This window comes from Ascaphus truei, chromosome 7, assembly GCF_040206685.1.
Source record: "Ascaphus truei isolate aAscTru1 chromosome 7, aAscTru1.hap1, whole genome shotgun sequence".
NCBI lineage: Eukaryota > Metazoa > Chordata > Amphibia > Anura > Ascaphidae > Ascaphus > Ascaphus truei.
The window spans coordinates 67,248,206-67,268,024 of NC_134489.1; the positions used below are offsets into that span (position 1 = coordinate 67,248,206).

At 45.0% G+C, this 19,819-nt stretch overlaps 1 protein-coding gene across 7 annotated transcripts in view; it reads left to right on the forward strand.

The window, feature by feature from the left end:
* CERKL (CERK like autophagy regulator) overlaps nucleotides 1-19,819 on the forward strand; it is a 291,588-nt gene that overhangs the window by 28,854 nt on the left and 242,915 nt on the right. The window contains exon 1 of one of the 7 annotated variants that reach the window (XM_075608918.1): nucleotides 19,576-19,729. The exons of the other annotated variants lie outside the window; for them this stretch is intronic. Within the exon in view, the coding sequence (XP_075465033.1) occupies nucleotides 19,591-19,729 (139 nt within the window). The 5' untranslated portion in view covers nucleotides 19,576-19,590. Of the gene's footprint in view, nucleotides 1-19,575; nucleotides 19,730-19,819 lie in introns of those variants that run through there. 7 annotated transcript variants of the gene reach the window in all.

Here is a 19,819-nt window from a genome sequence, read left to right on the forward strand (position 1 = left end):
TGATCCAGTGTGATGTGGCCCAGTTGATGGGAACTTTCACGACTGAGGTATTGGTGTAGCCTAAGATTGTTCTATGATAAGAAATCACCCTGAAAGCAGGAAAAGATGGCGGTGCACAGCGTGCCAGCAAGTGCTTCATGCGTTCCGGAAGCAGGAAGTGAAAACGGAAGCTGGATAACGATTTTCAGTAGAAAAATGTAATGAACAGCAATGACACAAAAACATCAATAAAAAGACAAAATCATCTTGAGAAGGAACTCTGATGCGTTTCGTGCATCTACTGCACTTTGTCAAAGTCTTTTGACAGCTGCGAGGCAAGTTTGTGGGATCAAACGGCCTCGGTGTTGGAAAGGTGCGGACTGGTCAGATTTTTCCAGGTGGTTAGTTTGAAGGCTTGTGCAGGTTTGAAAGTAGGCGGTCTTAGGTCAGGGCCAGGTGTGGCGGGCGTAAGTGTGTACTCCTAAAAGGAACCCCAGGTGTTATGAACCAAGTGTGTTCACTGGGCTAGGTACTGCGGTGAGTATAATACGGTTCATTGGTTTGGGGCTACTTGCTGACCAAGGTTGGGTGTGTTTTTTTGGGTGATTATTACATGGAAGGGTCAAGATTCCAGGGTACAACAGTCATGTTGCTCAACCCAATTCCCACCACATTTATGCTATACATATTGTTTACACAAATCATTTGAACATAATAGATCCCTTTTTTTTTTTTAAACTTTTATTTCTACTATGAGCAACCACTATGTTTGGGGTCTATGTATAATTTGTTGCTATAGGTGATTTTGGCACAAAATAGACACAGAAGAACAGCTAGTTAGTGCGTCTCTGTGTGTCAATGTATAAAACCAGTGTTTTTATGTGTTATGTGGTGTACATCAACATTTTTTTAACAAAGGAAAAATGACTAGAGCGTGGAGTTAGAAGCGAAGTTTGGATGTTGTCTGTGACCCACATATGTAAATGATATGTAATATTAAACTACAAGCATGTGCCACTTTTGAGCATCATAAATACGTACATTTTCCATCTTGTTTGATGTAATCATGAAATGCATGTAGACGCAAACATTTCCTAGTGCTTCCAAATGTATGAGCATAGTCGCCCTGTTGATGCGTCATCGTTCAGCAATTTTTACCATGCGCATTTGATTAATGGTAAGATAGAGAATAAAAAATGCATATATCCTTGTTATCCATGTACATATATCTATTAAATATTTTATAAATTATGTTTTATTATTTATGTACATACAGTATATTTTAACATGACGCACTCTGTTCAAAAATTAATACAATATGTGCCAAATGTAAGAACATGAATATTAGCATGCCGACATATGTCACTAATGATTTCAGGTAAGTAAATGGATTTTTCATGTAATGCATTTCATTTCGATTTGGAAACACTGGTCTTTATACATGGATGTAGCAGACATTATTGCACCCGTTTATCGCTAGTTCGTTATTTAACAGTAGTGCTATTGAAATCAATGGTTAAGGAGATAACACGTATTATTTAACACAGTATTTTGTTCAGTCTCGTGTTAGCGGGGGTAATAAAGTCTCCTCCATCTGTAGTCCCCCATGTGTCTGCTGTGGAATCCGGGCTGATCTGCGCATCAGTCATGAATTCAACTGCAGGTTTTCCACAATGTGTCCTAACTAAGGATGGGCTGAACGGTCAATATCAGAATTTGGTCATACTGTATTAATATGTAAATGTATTTTATCTGAATTGTAAATTTATGATCAAAGAGAAATGTATATGAATTGTACCATGAATCCCTTATTTTACCTTTCCTCATCACTATTATTTTTTTGTATCCTTCCCCATTCAACTTTATAATATATGAAAATAATTTATGAAAATATTAAAAATCCGTTCCATGGTATAAAATCCGTTGACGAATTGTTCCAGTTTCAATCCGTTATAATTAATTAAATAAACGCATTTGAATACAATCCAGTGGGATTTTTAAGAATCCGATCTGCGGATTCCACAATCCGTTCCAAGATTGTTAAAAATCCACACAGATGGAGGCTTCCGGTGACGTCATCCGACATGGAGGTGTAGTCAGGGAGCTCCGCGGACTCACCAGCATAACGGCATAAAAAAAACACCCTTCCACCAATAATTTCCACCCGATTCGTGGATCCCCAGCTGGGGCAACAACCCAAGCATGTCCAAACAGCAAAGGAAGCCTGCCAGCCAAGCAGTTTCTAAATACTTTTCTCCGCAGCAGAAGAGCCCGGAGGCGCCGGCCGAAATTCAAGATGGTGGCGGCGCACGCGGCGAACAAACAGCACAAGCTAAGGGGACTCGGCCTAAAGAGACCCCGACCGCTGAAGAACCACTAACGAGAGCATATATGGAAGAGCTCATGGCCAACATGCATGCCAAGCTTTATTCCTCTCTCCAAGCCGAAATCAAAACGGCAGTCTTAGGTTTCAAGGAAGAGATGAGCGGGCTGGCGGAGAGAACGGCAAGCCTGGAAAATAAAGTGGATGACATCCTTCTGCGTCAGACAGGAGCTGAAGAAGAGGTATTTAGGCTCAAAGAAGAGATCAACCGCCTCAAAGACAGAATGGAGGACCAGGAGAACCGGGATAGAAGACAGAATATCCGAATTCGGAATATCCCAGAGACGGTTCTTCCTGGCCTCCTCCGCCCTTACCTCACAGACCTCTTCAACACAATATGCGGCCCCCTGGAAGAAAGGGATCTATAGATGGATCGTGCCCACAGGGCACTAGGCCCGCAATCAGAGGACCCCAACAGAAGAAGGGACGTCATCATCAGACTACATAGTTATACGACGAAGGAAAAAATTATTGCTGCCTGCCGAGGCAAAGACCCACTTACCTTCAGAAATGAACCCCTCCAAGTTTTCATTGACTTGTCCAGAATCACAGTGGTGCGGGGGAGGGAGATGAAGCCTCTAACTGTCTTTCTGAGGGAAAACGATATCAAATAGCGGTGGGGGTTCCCGTTCAAACTCACGGCGAGCCATGGAGGTAAATTTCTTACCATCAGATACACCGAGGATATGGCCCCCTACGTGCGGGCCCTCGGCCTGACCCCTCCGACTTCTTGGTCAGCTGATCCCCCGCCGACAGCCACACAAAGAGAAGATCCAGACGCAGGAATCGCCAGCTCAGCGAGAAGCACAGCAATGGAACATCAGAGGACAAGCAAGCGCTAGTCGGCTGCATAATAAGAACAGAACACCCAGAACGAGATCAGCCCCCACCCAAGATCATCTGCCCCCCCTGGAAGAAACCTACTAACCTCGCCGCCACGCAAATCCTCTAACCTCACGGAGAGGCAGGGCCGCCATTATAGCGCAACGCACCACAAGGCCCCTCGCGGGTGGCGCCACAAGCTCCAAGCCCCACCACATCCTCCGAAGGGAGGAGAGAAGAACCCGGCTCGGTGCCAGCAGTTCAACCAGGGAAACCTATTCCTCGCCAACGAAGCTTGCCTGACCACGGGACCGCCGGCCCTGACTCCCTTTTGAAGCGTGACGCTGGATTTACCTCTGGTTTGTTGGGGTGGGGGGAGGGAGGCGAGGATGGCTTACCTGCAACGGATGGTCAAGAACTGTGAGTACTCTCTCCTCTCATGATTGATTCTGGACACTAATCCGGACATTGCCCCAATACCCCCTTAGAAGCTGCCCCCCCCCCTCACCCTATCGCTCCCTATACCAATGCAATTACCCACCTCTTTTTGATAAAATCAGAAAAGATCTGGATAATTGGGAAGAATACCAAATTTCTTCGATCGGGAGAATGGTCTCGGTCAAAATGAAAATTCTCCCTAGATTATTATACTTTTTTCAGACACTCCCGATCCGGGTCCCTGGGTCAGAATTGAAAGATATCCAAAACAGAATATTTAAATTTATTTGGCAAGGAAAAAGACCCAGGGTTGCAAGATCAGTTCTAATGTCACCAAGGACGCAGGGGGGTATGGGGGTGCCAGATATCTCAAGGTATTATCACGCAGCTCAATTAAAACAAGCAGTTGAGTGGAACTCAGACCCAGATCAGCTCTGCTGGTTAAAGATCGAGTCTCACTACGCCAAAACGCCTTCTCTACAAGCGTGCTTATGGGCGACGGACAGAGGCGACAAGGGGATCGGCAGATTCGAACTAGGAGCAATGGGCCACACTTGGAATATATGGCAAAGGACTAAGATCAAATATCAGCTTACGGCCTCAGGCTCACAACTTACTCCACTGTATAACAACCCAGAGTTCCTTCCCGGGTGCGAGACAAAGCAATTTGAGCAATACTCAAACAAGGGGATCAGAGCGGTGAGCGACCTGTTAAGCGACAAGAAGTTCCTGAGCTTCCAAGAATTACGCAACAAATACGACGCTCCTGATTTGGATACATTCAAATTCCTCCAAATTAGACACTTTTTACAAAAACTGTCCCCCACATTGGACTTCCCACCTCTTACAAAGTTTGAAAAATTGTGCCAGGAGGACACACACCAAAAATGTCTTATTTCACAAATATACACGGTTCTAGAGAGACAAGCAAGTCCTGTTGGGCATGACTACATGCTCAAATGGGCAGCTGAACTAAATATGGAAATAGAAAAAGAGGACTGGGAGGATATTTGGGACGCGGCATCAGGAACTTCCGTATGCACCACAATCAAAGAAAATATATACAAAATAATGTTCGACTGGTATCTCACGCCAGTGAGATTGAAACAAATCTACCTTTTGGCTTCTGATCTATGCTGGAGAGGCTGTGGACAAAAAGGGGACATGGCCCATATATGGTGGTTATGTCCAGAAATATTGGCCCACAATCCAAAATCTAATAAAAGAGGTCACAGACCTCACAATCCCCCTAGATCCACTGACCTTCATACTGGGCAGGCCGATAGAGGAAATCGACCGCCCAGTATGGAAATTAGTCTCCTTCATTTTAACAGCAGCAAGATGCTCAGTGGCGTCCTCTTGGAAGAAAATTGCCCCCCCTATGGTACAAATCGTGAGAAAGAGATTGAACGAGGTAATGTTAATGGAAAAGCTAACAGCATTCCTCAACTACTCGACGGAGCGGTTCTATACCATATGGGAGCCCTGGCTGACTCACTGAACATGCTACTTATATTCCCTTCCCGACCTCAGTAGCTACTTGAGACCGCCGGAAGTAACCAAGAAAAGGGCCGCCAGGGGGTGGAGGGGAACCCCCCACCCCCCCTTTTCCCCCCCTCCCTGCTTCCCCCTATCCCTCTCTTTTTCTGGAGTCTATTCCCCGGGACCACTGAGTGACCCAAGTGGTCAACCGCACCTTCGGGTGGGTGTTCAGTGCCCCCTCCCCCCATCTTCCTCCCTTCTGTCAACAAAATGCAAAAAATCATTATTATGGTATTGTGTTACTACTATTCTATATTGTTTGTAATGTGATGTATCAATAACTAATAAAATTGTTTGGAAAAAAAAAATCCACACAGATTAAATGAGAGTGAGATATCCACCGCCCTCCCACAAATTTAATCTGAGTGCGGATTTTGAAGAATCAGACCACGGATTATTAATCTGCCATGTGGTTTGTTAGTGATAGGAAAAAAAAAACCCAGACTGGTTCACAGAAATGCGTGGACCAAAGGAACTGGATGATCCGGGTCAGATACGAGTCAGCCCAACATTTTTATGCCCAGCTCTAGTCCTAACTATTGTGAGTAAGTAAAAATGAATATCTTCAGTCAGTAAACATGAAAAAAACATTGAGAAGACATTGAGGTAGAGTTGGGCAACTCTATATATCATCTCCTATAACTCTGTAAAGCGCTGCGTACATTGGTGGCGCTATATAAATAAACATATACATACAAGTGTATTAACGCAGGTAATGATGTCTATTTTCCTACTGAACCGATATTTATTTTTACAATAGTTATTATCACAAGGAAATACCAAATATTGTTAGGGGACATTTTGTGGTATTGCCCAACTCTACAAATACTGTTTAATGGAGAGAGTGGATTTAAGTTTCCTTTTAAACCTGGAAGTCCTGATTTATACTATCCTGAATATATTTGTACTGCCCAAATGATCCATTGACTGTGCATAGATATGGGAAAGTATGCATAAGATTTGAGGTTGCTTGGGACATACGCTGGAGCAGATGTGTCACTCTTCACAATTTCAGGTATCCTAGAAACTAATCTTTACAGAGTACAAGCTGATTCTTAGAAAAACAAAAATTTGGCAAACAAGTTGCATAAAATCCCCGACGTTAGCATTAAATAACTCTAATTGAATGTTCATTTGTATAAACCTAAGTACTTTGTTGTGTTACTGCTTGGTAAAGTCACATTAAATAAAATGTGATTTGGTTCAGAGCATGTTGATTGTTTAATAATGATCTGTTTTTTAAAATCATCATATATATTTGAGTAGCATAACAAACATTATATACCTGGTATGTTAGGCCATCTTTTGTAATGTAGAAGATTCTGAAATGCATCCTCTTTATAAACTATTTGGGAGTGGTTCTTTATTACATTTTTATAGCACCTTAAATGGATACAAAGCTAACATTTGAAGCAGGTATCTACATCATGGAAGAGGGAGATTCACTATACTACACTTCAAATGAATAGTTAAAAGGTTAATAAATAAAAAAAAGCGTTGTGGATTGAGATTTGAAGATGCCGTTTGACCTGATTTCATTATGGACATTTAAAGCTAGAGACCAAGCAAGATCCTACATGTGTGTTTAAAAAACAAACAAAAAAAAACCCACACAAATATCAGTTCTGTACTATGAGATGGTCATCCTCTGCTGCACTGATAGCCATTTAGTGAACCCTCAAGCCGAATCTTCGCCAATCGATCACAGGAGAACAGATCGATCGACAACTAGGCTAATTACTTCTCATTGTGTGGATTGTATTGATGCACATATTAGAGGGAACAAAAAAAAAGAAAAGAAAAAAACAGCAGTTAGCATGCAAAATGTTTATGGTGGTCATATTTCTTCTTCTCAACCATTTAAATTACAGGCCCACAGTACAACTACTTTATAATATATTTACTGTTCCACTTTGTATACAAATAATTGGTTTGTCTTAGGAATCCTCTCTCCCTTTTCTGCTTTCTGAACACAAATACTGTATAAATTCTATAAAATGACCAGAATAGCTTTTTTTTTTTTTTTTTTACAATGTTATATAAATTGTGACTTTTTTGGTATCAGTACTTTTCTTAACCCACTTTGACGACTGCTTTTGAGACCCATCGTACTCTAGGACAGGGGTGCGCAAACTTCTGATGCCGAGACCCCCTGCATCCACTCCACCGGTGCTTACGCCCCCCTTACCTGTGTCGGTGTCATGTGACGTGACTCGTTGCCATGTCAACGCGTTATCTGAAGCCGGCTGAACCTTGGTAAGTTCAGTTGCAGAGGCTTCAAGCTATCCCCCGGCATTTAATTTAAATGCCTTGGGGAAGAGCGTGGGGCCTCTGCAACCGCCTGCGCCCCCCCAAGAAAATCCTGTTTGTGACCCCCAGTTTGTACACCCCTGCTCTAGGACAGCGGTGCGTAAACTGGGGGGCGGGAGATTTGTCTGGGGAGAGTGGGGGGTGCAGGCGGTTGCAGAGGTCCCGCGCTCCTCCCCAAGGCATTTAAATTAATGCCGGGAGATCGCGTGAGGCCTCGACAACACTAAAACTTACCGGGATTCAGACCCGTTTCCATGGCAACCCGGCGTCAAATGATGCAGCGGGTCACATGACCTGACGTCACGTGACCCCGGAGCATCATTTGACGCTGCTGCAGGTAGGAAAGGGGTCGCAAGACCGGGGGAGGCCAGGCAGGGGGGCGCAGCATCAAAAGTTTGCGCTCCCCTGCTTTAGGACACTATGGCCGAAGTGATTTATATGCCAGTTAATGTGGGATCAAGCTAATTTACCCCCTATCGGACCTTACTCTACTCCTATGAACCATAGTCACCAAGTGTTGCTAAGCCACAATTCACCTTACGACTGATTCAATTAAATGGCTCATAAGGTTCCTTACTATTTATAGCAATGCATCAATGTGCAAAACTGGGTTCTTCTGCAGATAAGGATATTTTTCTGATAAACTGCTAAACATACAAGTTCTCTGTAGATGTAATTGGGGAGTTCAGCTTTTTTTAAATCAGCAGTTCGTCCATGCTTTTTTCTTTTTCAGAATTTGAACTGGGAAAGTGGGTTCCAGAGCTGAGCTGTACTTTTCTTATCATAAATAATGGACGACCCTCCATGATTTTCAGGAAAGGAGTATTTGGGACTTATTCTGTAAAATGGCGCCGAGCCCCGACTATCCCCAGCTGCTGTGGGACTCTCTCCCATGCCGGGTCTGCCTCTCAGGGACACAGGGAAGCCAGGTCAAAACTCTGGTCCTGGGCCCTGGGAAATCTGTCGGCGTTCCTGGAAATACCTACAATAGGTACACCTATTAGTACAGGACATAACAAATAAGTGCAGTACCTGCTACAAAGGTACATTTTGAAGGGGATTTTTCTGTAAACTACAATAAATTATCTGACTTTAAACAAGAAAATGTGTCAGGAAAATCATGCTGCATTATTCTTAATTCTTTCCTGTCTCTCTCTCTCTCTCTCTCTCTCTCTCTCTCTCTCTCTCTCTCTCTCTCTCTCTCTCTCTCTCTCTCTCTCTCTCTCTCTCTCTCTCTCTCTCTCTCTCTCTCTCTCTCTCTCTCTCTATATATATATATACTGTGTATATATATATATATATATATATATATATATACAGGCATACCCCACATTAACATACGCAATGGGACTGGAGCATGTATGTAAAGCGAAAATGTACTTAAAGTGAAGCAGTACCTTTTTTCCACTTATCGATGCATGTACTGTACTGCAATCGTCATAAACGTGCATAACTGATTTAAATAACACATTTGTAACATGCTCTATAGACTCCCCGCTTGAGCACAGCTTCGGTACAGGTAGGGAGCCGGTATTGCTGTTCAGGACGTGCTGACAGGCGCATGCGTGAGCTGCCGTTTGCCTATTGGGCGACATGTACTTACTCGCGAGTGTACTTAAAGTGAGTGTCCTTAAAGCGGGGTATGCCTGTATATATATATATATATATATATATATATATATATATAAAAAAGTGCTGGAATACCATTTCTGTGCGTCGCCCACAAAATTACCCCTAAGAGTAATTACAATTTGGGCCTTAAAGTCTGTTTCTCGACAAATGTTCCTGTGAAAATGAACAAAAAAAAAGCTATAGGTTCATTTAAATAGCATTGTGATATCTAGTAACTTAAAACAATAGCTACCATCTCACATTACTTCCTAAGACACTAGGTACCATCTGTTCTTGCAAGGGATTTAGGTATTTTGTTGGATAGAATGCTATTTATTTAACTCGACACCAAATTGTTGAATCTTCATTCGGTTAAAGTCAATTTAATTGCAAGGCATAAAGATAATCTTTGTCTAGGTTTTGCAGTAGCCGTTATTGCAAAGAAGACACGGAGAAACGAGGGACACAACTTGTTATATTAGTAGCAGAACCAGCTAGTGCCAAAATTATTTAGCAGAGGTTTATATAAAAAAAAATATTAGAATAGTGTTCAGCCCTTAAAAAGAAATATTACTGTAAACCCAGGACTTGTCTAAATCAATCTTGGCACATCTGTCTGATGTAGACCGTAAACAGGATTAGAGCAGGATTTATCTGCTTGACGCTAATTGTGCTTGCAGTTTTTCAGCATGCCTGTATTTTGTTTATTTTTTATTAAATACTACATTAAAAACAAGCCTCCCTGATAAATCTCCAGCAGCATATTTTATGCAGAGATTTGTTGCTCTAGGTTTTGAAGCAATAGGGGGTTCTAGCACATTTTAATGTAGAATTACTTATCTAATCTCTTAATAATTAAGAATATTAAATTCTGTTTGAATATACCACACACTGTGTAAAGTCAGTGGGGCATAGGTAACAATAAATTTGAATACACTTTCATTCAAACATAGAATTGTGCTGCTTGATTGTTAATAGGCTAGCATGTGCTATAAGCATGTACAGTATTTGAAGTTTCAGAGAACAAAACTCCAGAATGTTCTATTTAGGCTCACAAAATAAAAATATACTGTGCACTGCAGCAAGCTACAGTATTGGTTTGTCAACGGGAGTTTAAATGTGCAGTTCTTTTGAGAAATCAACTTTAGATTTTTGTGACAGGAGGGGGTAACCAGACTACACAATAGTTTAAGCCCATCTGGTTACCCCTAAAACCGTGGGGTCCCTGGCAGCTACCTAGCACCATAAACCAGGGATTATACAGTACGTGTGAAAAATAAAGTGATCCCTGCTTTTCCGGTTTACATGCTCCCTTTGCCCTAGAAACGTGAAACGTCTTGTGTGTAAGTTTTATGTGGGATATTTGGGTCAAAATGCAATTAATGTGTTTGCAGGAGTTCTGGTAGTCCCCTAATTCTCCCTGACGTGCAGGCACTATTTGCCGGTACGCAAGTGGAATTACACCGGGGCTGCCCGGTGTCCCGCAGACTCCTGGTTTTCGAGCCCAGATATCCCAGATTCATCTCCCGCACAGATGTGGTTCTCCCCAAGAGATATTGTGTAATAAAGTATATTTTATTATGAGTTATGCATTTACTATAAATGTCTATTCAGCCAGCCCGGGCATATACAAAGGTGTGAGGAAGTCTGGATAGACATTGTAGGTGAAAGGGGAGACGGGATGTTGAGGTGCTAAGAGGCCGGGGCAAGGCGGAGTACTGAGTCCGGAGAACAGAGACCCCCTGGGGGAGGACCCCCTGGTCTGCCAGACTCAGTGGTGCCTAGCAATGAATGGGTTGACTGGGGGAAGCGGCAGAATGTCGGCGCGTTTCCCATCGGTCAATTTGTTTGTCCCGCCCACAGGGCATCCCGAGCTGGTTTGACATGCCCTCTCCTCTGACTTCAGCCAAAGGACGAGCCCTATTCCTATTGGCTGGCGGGGAAGAATTCCCACACTTTGACTGATCGCTCCTCCTACCTCCATGCTGAACATAGAACAGCGGAAGGTATGTAAGGAGAAGCCCCAGTCAGAGAACCAGACCATCTTGTGGCTTGAGTCGATGATGCGAGTGCTGGCTTTTCAAAGTTGCTCTGTTCCAAATAGCAGAGCAACCGGCTTAGTTTTGAAGCTAGGAAAGTCTGCCCTACAGAGACTAAGTCAGACGCGAAGTCCAAGTTCTCGTTTTCGAACATAGCAGTCATGGCTAAGAACTGAAGCCGAAAAGAGGACCAGGAAGCCCGGGGATATATCCCGGTCAGGGTAAGCCCTCCGAAGCGGGCACCCTGCACATGAAGCGATGGAACTTCAGTTCCCCAGAAGCAGATTGTACCAGGATTCTCAAGAACACAAAAATATGCAAATACAAAATATATTTACTGTAATAAAAAGTTCCTATATATATATATATAATGACAAACACCAAATACATAATTTGGTGTACCTAAAACTCATTCAAGCTTGATCACAATTTAAACAACAATGGTACCAATAATTAAAATAACCTAAGCATTAACTTAATTCTCAAACAGGCACTCTATTGCTGGTACTGCAAAAAGAAAAAAAAAGATAAATGAGAAAAGAAATAACATATATTCCCACTAAAGTTTTTACTGCTTGAGAATAAATGTGCTTATAATAATAATAGTTTTAAAAGCATACAATAATAGATTGCTAATACAATTTTGTTTACACTTGATAAACCCCAAAAGGCGAATATAGTCTCCTTTTATTCTGTTTAAAGTGGTATCCCCTCTTCCCTGATAATAGGGGTATGGGTGTTTGCTTTTGTTTCTTTCAATTATTAGAAATGAATTGCACTTGATGAGCAAATGTGAAGCTCCAATATATAAGGACCGATTTGTTAGTCCAATATATGGTATGTATGGTATAGCTTTTCAATTGTATTATTGGTGTTGTTGCTTATGCGAAGTTCCTCAGTTACTGCTTAGATAAGTGAGTGTACCAGCATGATGTTTGGTGTAGTTTTACCCTTGGGATTTGGCTTCACAGACCTCTTACATCCACGGTCCCCGCATCTGCCCGGTGCTGCACTATAGCATCTGTACACTCACTATGGCTTTAATTGCTGGTGCTTGCTAGATCCTCCATTTTTTATGGCTGTTCCGTTGATGGACAAAACTTTTTTTCACCTGCTGTTGTCCGGTCCGGTCACTCGGGTAGTGTGATCCCCGCTCTCCAGTTAGTGCCCACCGCTGCCTTGTTTGCGGCTTGCAAAGGCTCGTCTCCGGCATGTGTGGTTCCGCACAGTGGTTTGCGGCTTCCAAACCTGCCAGTAGAATATGTAGAGTAGCATATATATATTGTATATTCCTTGTTGATTGTCTCTGTACTTTAAGGCTTAAGGGGGTTATTCATTAAACTGCAATAGTGGATGTTTCTGAACAATAATGTTCTAATCGGCTTCTATCATAGTTTAATAACCAACTAAATATGAGAACCTATTAAAAATCATTATCAGCCTAAAGGTGCTCATCCGTGATCCCCCTGTTCCCGAGCGGCAAGACTTTTGGTCATGAGTTTTCTAAACATGGCAACCAGGGTCACCAATAGCAAGCCACAATGTCATCTCCCAATGACGGTGCAGCTTACCATTGGCCGCTGGAGTGCTGCCCCATTGCTGTTTCAGAAATAAGACCCTGATTTAGAGTTCAGCACAATAGTCACAAACAACTGTGCTTCAAATATGAAAATTAGGTCTTATAATAGCGCCATTGGCTAAGGGTATTTTTAATGTCTTGCCAATCATAAATCTGTGTGTAAACACTGAGTTGCACGTAATAAGTTCGTGTGCGTAAGTTTATTGCTTCAGGATTTGAGTACCTGCCTTGTAGAATGTAATGTTTGGGGGCCTCCCTTCCATCTGCAACCCTCTGCATAGCAGAAGCAAACTCTGCAACATCATATTGGAGAAATAAATCAGCCAGCACACGGAGAGGAAGAGAAAGCACAAATGTAACTAAATCAAAGTGCCCATTGAGTACATCAGACATGTCAAATACATTACTACAATTCTATAAATTCTTTCTCTTCTTCTGCGGGGTCTTGTCTATTTCTTGACGAATAATCATTGCCAGGTAGCTCCTGCATATATATTAAAAAAGTGCTTGGAAATGGTAGGTTGCTATAGTATAGCTACAGTAAGTTTGCATCTGATCCCTGTCGGTGTATAACCCTTTGAGTGCACAAGACGTAGTCACTATGTCATGAGATCTGGCACTCCAGGGGACCCATGACATAGTGGCTATGTCATGCCCACGGAATGCTTTTTTTTGAGGTTAGATTGCTGCCACGGTAACTTGTGATAGGATATAATATACGAGGCGCATGCGCGACGGGAAGACGAATGGAGGCTTAGAGTGTGAGCTCCATTCCCCCCGGCGTATTTAATTAAATAAACAGCAGCAAAAACGCAACCGTTTTCACAAACAAAACCAGGAAATCGTACCTAAAACATCAGAGATGGCATCAACCAAGACGCAGCGCAGAAAAACCAAGCCGGTGTCCACATATTTCAAGAGTAAAGAAACAGCTAAGGCCGGTGCACCTGAATCCCCTGCGCTGCCGGCAGCAACGGACCCAGAAATGGACACCCCTGTTGAGGATCTTGATGATATGGCGGTAATGCGCCGCAAATATATGAAGGAGTTCTGCTCCACTATGAAAAAATTTTTCAAATCAGAACTCTGGGCGCTGAGAAAAGATGTGGATGCTCTGGGAGAGCGCACTGACGCCTCGGAATACAAAGCAGATGAGACTGCTAATACCCTGTCCCAAACACAAACACAAATGGCCACCCTAAAAGAACAGGTCAGATCCTTGGAGGATAAGATAGAGGACGCTGAGAATCGGGACCGTCGCTGCAACATCCGTCTGTGAGGGGTGCCCGAATCTGTCACGGACCCTGAGGACTTTACCACAAAGTGGTTAGAGCATATCTTTCCGGACATGGCAGACAGGGACCTTGTCTGGACAGGTGCCACCGTGCACTGCGGGGGAGACCCCAGCAAGGGGATCCCCCTAGGGACATTGTGTTGTGGTTCCATTGTTACCGCACCAAAGAAGAGACCTGCCGAATTGCCAGGGAGATGAAGGTGGTGGAATATGAACATATTAAATTCCAGGTGTTCCAGGACCTATCCCCCGCCACATTGGCTAAGAGGAGAGCAATGGCTCCCATTACCAGGGCACTACGTGATAAGGAGGTGCGCTATCGCTGGTTATTCCCGTGTGCCATCCTGGTCCTGAGGAATGGAGTAGCTCATACACTTAAAAATACAGAGGACGGAGAGGGATTCCTCTGGAGGGTCCTTGGATCCCCACAAAGTCCCCCTCAGCTTGTGGCGGCTAAAGATGGTGCCCCCGCACCCTCATGGCGCACTGTAGGGGGCACTCGACCAGATCAAGACCCGAGGAGGAGACACTGAGCTCCGCATAAACTATCCTCCAATCTGCAGGCCCATCGCAACATCCCCTACTACACAGAGCATCAGGACCATCAAGAACCTCCTACAAAGATTGGACCCATCTGACAGCCCCCAACAGCCCCTTGGTGAGGGACATGGGACCCTGCCCCGTCCACAGCTCTACTCACGATTTTTGTGATGCGGCCATCTTGTCTTGCTCCCTCCCCGAGGCGCGCGGGAGCAGCTCTGATCTTCGCGGGCTGACACTGTGATGTCACTGGATCCAGTCGTCTCCCGACGTCTCATCGTGAGACTTGGCCTCCGGCGCCTACACTGAAGGATTCCGACGCGACGGCGTAGGATGATGACACGACCGAGAACCAAGATGGCTGTGGAGCAACCCTGCAGCGGAGAATCCCCCCGAGGGACCGGAGAGCAGCGACTGGCAGCAGAAAGACACCTGCCGGACTCCTCGGGGGGCAGGCCAGGAACCGAGAAATTATCCCTAATAGTGGCTGAGGGACGAGGAAGGGAGGAGAGATGGGAGGGAAGGGGAATAATAAGGGACGGAGTCTACCTCTGTGATCTGACTACCCCCTAAGCGCAAAAGATGCAGATGTAGGGGCAGTTGCTGATCCCATGGAAGCTCCATCTACTATTTAATTTTATCATAAAGCGCGGTACACTCGCTCGCACGGTAGTTAGGAGCCAACATTAGATGCATTAGATGCCTAGCGTTAGAGGATTTACTACACTCCCAGTTGCTGCCTAGAGGCTTATTAGCACCCTGACCAATAATACAATATAATGCAGTATGCAGTATATAAGGGTTAGAGTCCAATAATATGGAATGCTGAAGTTTGACTTACATGCGAGAGGTAATACAGGTAATTATTATAATAATTATTTGGTCACCTCACCTCCGGAAAGCGATAAGACCAAGTGCGTGTAAGATTCAGGGGGGGGGGGGTGGTATATATTTTATCATAGGAGGGGGATAACTACTTACATATGCGTGGTAAAAGTAGTATGGGATGGGCGATTAGGGGTAGACGCTGAAGGTAGTTAAGATTAAGTTATATGGTTTATTGTTTGTGTTAACAAAGTTTAAAAGTTCAGCTGTGGTTAAATTATAAACTGTTTAAGGGAGGCACGCCGGCGGGAAGGTTCCCATGTCGGCGTGCATGCGTTCTCCGTTACGATCCCTAGGAAGAAGGGATTACGAGCAAGTCCCAGGGGGGTCAGGTCCCAGCAGAAAGTGGAGATCCCTTTGTAAGTATGGGCCAAGTGACCAACCCTTTGGGCGCAGGGGGCTCCCGAGGTGGGCTCTTGACTTTTTGTTTCTAAATGTCATTTATACGTTAGTATTTTCTTTACTCTCTGTTTTGTGTCCGAACCCTCCTGTTGTGACCCCTGTGTGGCCTACCCTGCCCCTCTTCCCCCCTCTCCTTCCCACCTTCCCCCCCTACCCACCCTACCCTCCCCCCCCTCCTCCCGCCCCCTTACCTCCCCTATTCCCCCCCATCCAGAGGAACATCATCTGTCTGGACAGAACATAACACAAGTTAAATGGCTGCGTCTCGGGGTGATCGACCGGCTGGATCTAAACATAGAAGTCGCAGGTAAGTCAAACAATACCGTAGTGCGAATAGACACACACATTAACAGATGGCTTTAACGTTTATTTCCCACAATGTGCAGGGCTTCAATAATCAACGAAGGAGCGGACATATCTCTGCGCCGGGGCCTCAAAATCACTCAGTTAACAGATTTTTGGAGGGAATTGCACCCAGCAGATAGAGATTACACGTTCTTCTCCCACCCACATGGCTCATACAGCAGAATTGATTACTTCTTTGTGTCCTGTCAACTGGTCCCCAAGGTCACCCGAGCGGAGATCCATGATATTTCATGGTCTGACCATGCACCAATAGAGCTACGGTGCAATAATATTCACACTGATAGACCAGGGACGAACTGGAGACTTAATGAATCGATCCTAAAAATCCCCGAGATCTGTGATATTGTTGGTACCGAGATAGACCAATTCTTCAAGATAAACGCAGGTTCTGTCAACTCGCATTTGGTTCTATGGGAAGCACATAAGGCGACTCTCCGTGGTACACTAATAAATATCACAGCTAGACGAAAAAAAGAGAGAGAGTCCAAAATTGTTACGCTCCAAACCAAATTACAGGCTCTCTCTTCTAAACACAAAAAGAATCTAGATCTGCAAACCCTACAAGAGGTGAAAGACACCAAAATTGAATTGAATATGCTGCTGGCCTCCAGGGCTGACAATTCGCTAAGTTGGTCAAAGAGGAAATTTTACGAAAAAGCAAACAGGCCGGATACAATGCTGGCCCGCATGCTGAAGGACAGGCAAACTAAATATAACATCCAAGCTATACGCTTAAAATCTGGTACCCCCACAACCAACCCTCTGAAGATAGTAGAAGAAATCGGCTCCTTTTATGAGACACTTTATAATGGGGAGAAAGTGGCACATAATGCTAAAACGAGCAGTAAGCTAAGAGATTTCCTAGCCAGCTCAAATCTAGTGAGATTGACGGAAACGGATAGAGAAACTCTAAATGCCGATTTCTCTATCGAGGAATTGTCACAGGCCATTAAGGAACTCAAACCTTCAAAGGCCCTGGGGCCAGACGGCTTCTCAGGGCTATATTAGTAAGGAATCCACTCCTGGCTTTTACTATAGCCTTGCAGACCTCTGCAGTTGCAAGCTTCCTCTGGCAATCAATGGCACATGCGCTGCCTCTGATTGCAGCTTCTGCTCTGTGCCCTATCATTGGAGGAATGCTCACACACCCTCCTCCTGTGATTGGATCTCCGCCCTTTATATCCTGGGCTTTGGCACTGAAACAGTGCCGAGCATAAATTCCTACCCTGGACGTTACTGTCTTTGCCACAAGCCACCCTGGCTTGTATCCTGGTGTACTAACCTTTCTGGTTCTTGCCCCCATTTCCTGAGGCCGCCTGCTAGTTCCATGCGGGGGCCCGTTCCTGACTTCTCTGCTGAAGCGTTGTTTCCTGAGGCCGCCTGCTAGTTCCATGCGGGGGCCCGTTCCTGACTTCTGTGCTGAAGCGTTGGTTTCCCGACGCTGCCCTGCGGTGTACTTCGGCCAGCCTGCTGTCTTCCCCCTGCTGAGACCGGCGTCATGGGCCGAGGCCGCTCCTCATGAAGAGGCCACTCCCGCGCTCACGCTCCTAAGCTGAAGCGGGGAGCTCCTGACTACCTGTTGCTGAACTCCTGCTTGAATAACGACGATGCTGCCTTCTCCACTCCCGACCCTGCTACGTACGACTATGAACTGCCCACTCCGGATCAGTCTGCGCGGACTAAGGTCGGTGATTATATAACCCCACCTCAGCCCCGCGGTTCGGTCCCGGTTTGTGGCGAGCACAATCGTAACAATATTATAAGAAATTTACCAAGCCACTCGCCCCAAGGTTGCTCCAAGTGTTCAACGCAATTTTAGCGGGAGCCCCCATCCCCAAAGAGATGTTACAGGCATCTATATCAATAATCCATAAACCTGGGAAAGACCCTCTGGACTGCAATAGCTACCGGCCTATATCATTAATTAATACTGACATTAAATGATACGCTAAATTATTGGCCAATAGACTATGTCTCATCCTACCCAGACTTATACACCCAGATCAGGTCGGTTTTATCAAGGGTCGGCAAGCCGCAGATAATACACAACGATTTATTGATCTGTTAGATTTGGCTAACATTAACACCACTCAAAGTATGTTGTTAAGTCTGGATGCAGAAAAGGCTTTCGATAGGATAGACTGGCCCTATCTAAAGGAGACGCTTGCGGCATTTGGCTTCGGGCATCGGGTGAGTGAAGCGATCCTCTCGCTGTATTGTATTGTATTGTATGTCTTTATTTATATAGCGCCATAAATGTACATAGCGCTTCACAGTAGTAATACATGTCATATAAATAACAAATAATATAAATAACAGATCATTGGAATAAGTGCTTCAGACATACTGTAAAAGTAACAAAAGGAAGGAGTCCCTGCTCCGAGGAGCTTACAATCTAATTGGTAGGTAGGGAGAACGTACAGAGATAGTAGGAGGGAATACTAGTAAATGCGTCTGCAGGGGGCCAAGCTTTATGTGTCATGTGTCCATGATTATCCAGTGCTACTCATATGCTTCTTTAAGCAGATGTGTCTTAAGGTGGGTCTTAAAGGTGGATAGCGAGGGGGCTAGTCAGGTATTGAGGGGAAGGGCATTCCAGAGGTGTGGGGCAGAAAGTGAGAAAGGTTTAAGGCGGGAGAGAGCTTTAGATACAAAGGGGGTAGAAAGAAGACATCCTTGAGAAGAACGCAAGAGTCGTGATGGTGCATAGCAAGAAATTAGGGCTGAGATGTAAGGAGGGGCAGAAGAATGTAAAGCTTTAAAAGTGAGCAGGAGAATTGAGTGTGAGATAGTTACGCCGGTGCTGCCCGCAGACCAGACTCGTCCCTTATACTGAGGTGGGGACGTATATGTGCACGCTCCCGCAGCAGAAGGAGCGTGTCCGGAGTGTGGTGTTTTGGCGTGGCCAGGCCAGGTGTGAACAGGTGTAGCAATACTTGCCGGTACCGGTACTGAAGAAGCGAAGTGTTTGCCATTAGCCAAAAGTCAGGGAGAGAGAGATCCGGAAGGTCGAGGTCCAAGCTGAGATCGAGGGATGGAAGAAGCTGCAGGGTCAAGAGGGAGCCAGGATCCAGAGCCAGGTAAGTTCGTCCGCCAAGCCGGGTCGAAACCTGAATGCACAAAGACAAAGGGAATGCCAGAATAGACGTCTGTAGCAGAGACTATGTCGAGCGATGTGAGAGAGGCAGAACAGGCATTAAGTACTGTGGCTGACCAATGGTTAACGGAGGCAGGCCTGGAGGAGCCCTAGGAGCAGTCCAGGATTGGTTTCCATAATAGGCTGCCAGGTGATAAGGTTTAGGGTTAACTAGTAACCAGCGTGTGGGAGGGAGGTGTGGCTTCACTGCAAGAGCAGTGAATAAATTAGCTGGTGCTGGAATGTGTTCCGTAACAGCAAGGGATGCGCGCAGAAGCAACGGCAGGCAGCCGAGCACTAGCCCTGCATGGGGCAGCAGCAGCCCGACGGGGAGGACGGGGGAGTCCCCTCAGCAGGGAGGCCGGGCGAAGAGGGAGCCGCACAGCCACGGGAGTGGACAGAGGTGAGGGGAGGTCACGCTGCGACCGACGTGACCCCTGAGTCCTCACAGAGATACGTGATTTAATCGGAAGCCAGGAGAGGGATTTCAGGA